We start from the raw sequence: 4,222 nt of genomic DNA on the forward strand, positions 1-4,222 counted from the left end.
AGCCGGGCACGCATACCACACTGCCGGACGACGAGAGCACCAGCGAGCTCGAACCGGCGGATGCCGAGCCACGCTTTTAGCCCTAGAGCCCATGCAGCGCCACCTCCGGTCGTGGGGTTGATCTACAACAGAGGTCCGGCAGCTGCCACCTCTTTCGACATCGTGATCACCGCGGCGACAGCGTTCAAACAAGTGACCCAGAACACCGCCATCCTCTCGTTCTGGACGACGGAGGAGAGCAGAATGAGGATTGTTCTGTTGTGCCGCCGCAAGCGCAGGAGAGTCGGGCAGGCATGCCAAGTTTGTCGGGCGATGAGAGCGGCAACGAAAGTGAGCTGGCCAATACCGAGCCATCTATGCAGCCGTCCGCCAGCCAGGAGCAAGTCAACCTTTAGCACAACATCGGTCGTCATCGACGTCGACGTTGTTGCGATACCGACGAGGAGGAGGACTATTCTCCCATTGCGGGAAGTGACGCCAAGCAAGGCAAGGATGAGGATGTCGTCCGGCCGCCACGAGGGAAGCGCCGCAGGGTAAACACTTCGGCCCCTACAACCCGCAGAATAGCGCCCAAGCGGCAAACACGTTTGCGTTGCACCGACTCCCCATCACTACAGGCTCAACGACCACCGCTAACCCAAGGTCCAAAACACCGCCAGAGTTAGCGCAGCATTTCCAAGCTGCGATTTTCAAGGGGGTCCGCTTTGGAAGGGAGACAATCGAGGCCGCTTTCGCAAGCTTTGAGGAATGGCCACTTGAAGCGGTCCTTAGGCTCGTTTGGGTAGACGGCGCAGCGACTTTTCAGGTGGAGTTCACGTGGAATCCCCGTACGAATCATGGACGCAATGACCGCGCACCGGAAATCCCGCGGTGCAAGTTACTGGCAGGGAAGACTTCCTCGACGGGGCGCGCTTTCCCTTCAAAAGTTGCCTTTACGGCTGAAGAGGTTCAAGGCGACGAGTATTTTGAGATGGAGGATATTCGGGACTGGAGACAGGGAGAAGAGGGGCGGGAGTACCTGGTCAAGTGGGCAGGGTATGGGCACAACCAGGGTTGGGAATTAAGTCAGTAAGTTAAGTCACTACCGTAACTTTAACTTACTAAAAAAGTTACGGCGGTAACTTTAACTTATTTTGACTGACTAATAACTTACTTAAGTGACTAAATTAGTCAATTTAAGTCATTGCTTTTTTTATTACTTTTTTTATTACTTTTTTAATTATTAAATTTATTATTATTTTATTACTTTTATTATTATTATTTATTTTAATTATAATTTTATTTTACTTTATTTATATATAAAACAATTTTTTTAAAAAAAATTGCAAAAATATGCAAAAGATTATGTGGATTTATGAAAAAACTTATGCAAAAATTAACTTAAAATGACTAATTAAGTCAATTAAGTAAGTCAAAAAAAATTAAGTAAGTTATTAGTTAGTTACACCGTTGACTTTGACTGGCTTACTTACAAAAGTTATGAATTTGACTTATGACTTTTGACTTAATTCCTAACCCTGGGCACAACAAGCACAATACTTGGGAACCCGCTGCGCATCTCGAACAATGTCCTGAGATTCTGCAGCAGTTTTAAAGGAAGGGATTTCCTATAACCTCTTGAATGTGAATTTGAGGCTGAATTTAGGGATGGTTGAGGTGATGTGGACCTGGGTATGTTAAATCGCTAGCGAACAGAGCAGATATTCATTTATACTTCATGTGATATTCACACAGGAGGGCCATTTTGTGAGCGCGGAGGAGATGCATTGTGCAGAAGATGATTTGGAGCACGCCGCATCGGGCCCACACTTTCTAAAGCGGAGCGTGGGGTGGAAAAGACATGCTTGCTCCTTGGCTGGTTACTCCATTTGGTGCGTAGAATGTTCCCGATATGTCCGTGGTGCGCTGGGTTCATAAGTACCGTTGAACGACTTTTTCGCCGTTCGTTTCACAAATGAAGAGGAAGTACAGAATACTTTACTGCCATTCGTCAATAGCACCGTAGCACCGCCACAGCTCTTTGCCGCTACCTGGGATCGGCGGGCAGCGGGAACAGCGGGATGACCCCGATAGCCTCCCCGGAGGCGGCGGAGGCGGCCCCCTACGCGCTCAAGCGCTCAGGCGCTCAGCAAAGTCATATTTAATGCGGACAGCCCATTCTTCGTCCGCAGGATCCAACGAGCCCGGAAAGTGCGGGAAAGGCGGCAATAACTGGTTGTGTGTGGCGGGCTTTTTTCTTTGCCTTGTCAGCAAGTCTCGCCGAGCCGAATCTGCAGGGTGACGACGGATAGCATAGGGTTTAGTTGACCCATCCACACACTGTACCCATGCACAGTTCCTTCGAGGGAACATGCGGTGGCTGACAAGGCAGGTATTCGGGAGCGCGGCCCACTTACATGTTGGGGCCTCCATGCAACAGCCGCGCTTAGGCCAGTATTGGGCCAGTATTGACAAGATGTTGGCGACCGATCAGCCAGCAAGCTTCATTGTCCAAACCAACCTCACGGATCGTACCGTCATCTTTACGTATCTTTACGTTAGTGGCAAGAACTTAGTAAACTCAATAGTATAAAGCAGTTATAACTCCCAGGCCCTTCATTTATTAAATTAAAACATTCACCCTATCATTCAGCGAAAGCTCATTCAGCGAAAGCAAACTGAAAGAATGTTACTTAACCAAAAACATGCCTTAAGACAAGTGTACAACCATGAACTGCCACACATGAAGGTTCTGTCCATCTCGGGTAATCGGGTAACCCAATTGTCACCGACGAAAAAAATACCACTAGCTGGTTTCTGTTCTCCGGAAGTGCTTAAAAAGCCTGAGTTCGAAGATATACTCAGCAGCCCTCGGTTTGTCGGTAAGAGAAGCCACGCCACAGCCTTGCGTCCGTTCTCCGAAGCCCGCATCCTTGGTTTGAAAGGCCCGCATTAGTTGACGTCCGCCCCGCGGTCGATGAGAAGCCGCGCTACAGCCTCGTATTTGCTGTCTGAGGCCAGCATCAGTGCCGTCCATCCATCCTTCGATCCAGCCTTGATTTAAGCGTTAACATCCGCCCCGCGGTCGATAAGAAGCCGCGCCACAGCCTTGTGTCCGTTCCCTGAGGCCAGCATTAGTGCCGTCCATTTATCCTTTTTTTGAGCGTTAACATCCGCCCCGCGGTTGATGAAAAGCCGCGCCACAGCTTCGTGTCCGCTCTTTGAGGCCAGCATTAGTGCCGTCCATCCATCCTTTTCTTAAGCGTTGATATCCGCCCCGCGGTCGATGAGAAGCCGCGCCACAGCCTCGTGTCCGCTCCTTGAGGCCAGCATCAGTGCCGTCCATCCATCCTTTTCTTGAGCGTTGACATCCGCCCCGCGGTCGACGAACACCTTCACAATGCTCAGTTTACCCTTTTGGGCAGCCCAGGATAACGGCGTTTGGCCTTTGTATCCCGTTAAGTCTTTCCTGTACTTTAAACCTTCAGTAATATCGACGCCATCGCGGATGGTTGAAGATAACCCCAAAAATGCAGCCACCGCGCTTTTGTGGCCGTTGGCCAATGCGGCGAAAAATGGATACTCGTACCTTTCTCGAGGGGCGCGGGCAGCAGGCTCTTGTTTTATCCGTGTGCGGATGAGGTTTTCTAGCCCTCTGTCTGCTAGGACATAAATAGGTGTTGCGTAAACGCCATACCGCCGCTTTTTATGCCTCTCGAACAAGTTAACCACCCCGATCCCAGCTGAAGCAAAGAATTGAGACATGAACTCGTCTTGGGGCACCACAAACGCAGCGGCATTAGCATGGTGGAGGACCTGCTGGCTGGCATACTCTAAAAATGAGTATTTCTAAGCCAGAGCGTCGCATACGTCTCTGCCCTCGGGGTCGTTAACGATCGCCTGTACTCCTGAAAGGGACAGATACGTAGTGCAGCAGCGTTTGAGCCTCTCATGGCTGGGGCCCTCCCATTCGAATCCAAGTTCAGGCCACAAGTCCTGGAAGCCCTATTCCTTTACCAAGAAGTCCCGTACTAATTCGTAAACAAACTGTACAATTGGCTGCTTGGATTTGGTAATTTCGGCAAGACCTTTCGAGGAGCTCGTAACCAATTTGACACAGGCATTCATGTTGCTGACGTCTGGGACGTCGGAGTCTACCTGGCGGTCGTTCTGCACCGACTGTTGGTCCAACAAGGCCACCCACAGCGCGTGGCGGAACTCGACTGGAGTCAATGGTCGTTTT

General features: G+C 50.3%; 2 protein-coding genes across 2 annotated transcripts in view; one reads left to right on the forward strand and one right to left on the reverse strand.

Moving 5' to 3' along the window:
- GGTG_10367 (hypothetical protein) overlaps positions 1-1,165 on the forward strand; it is a gene marked incomplete at both ends in the record, with an annotated part of 2,598 nt that extends 1,433 nt beyond the window's left edge. The window contains 3 exons of the mRNA XM_009228240.1: positions 132-330; positions 660-1,068; positions 1,159-1,165. Of these exons, the coding sequence (XP_009226504.1) occupies positions 132-330; positions 660-1,068; positions 1,159-1,165 (615 nt within the window). The remainder of the gene's footprint in view (positions 1-131; positions 331-659; positions 1,069-1,158) is intronic.
- A 2,072-nt stretch (positions 1,166-3,237) lies between these two features.
- The window catches only part of GGTG_10368 (hypothetical protein), a gene marked incomplete at both ends in the record, with an annotated part of 2,823 nt that continues 1,838 nt past the window's right edge, over positions 3,238-4,222 (reverse strand). The window contains 2 exons of the mRNA XM_009228241.1: positions 3,238-3,812; positions 4,068-4,202. Coding sequence (XP_009226505.1) covers positions 3,238-3,812; positions 4,068-4,202 — 710 coding nt within the window. The remainder of the gene's footprint in view (positions 3,813-4,067; positions 4,203-4,222) is intronic.

This window comes from Gaeumannomyces tritici (genome assembly GCF_000145635.1).
Source record: "Gaeumannomyces tritici R3-111a-1 unplaced genomic scaffold supercont2.6, whole genome shotgun sequence".
Taxonomy (NCBI): Eukaryota; Fungi; Ascomycota; class Sordariomycetes; order Magnaporthales; family Magnaporthaceae; genus Gaeumannomyces; species Gaeumannomyces tritici.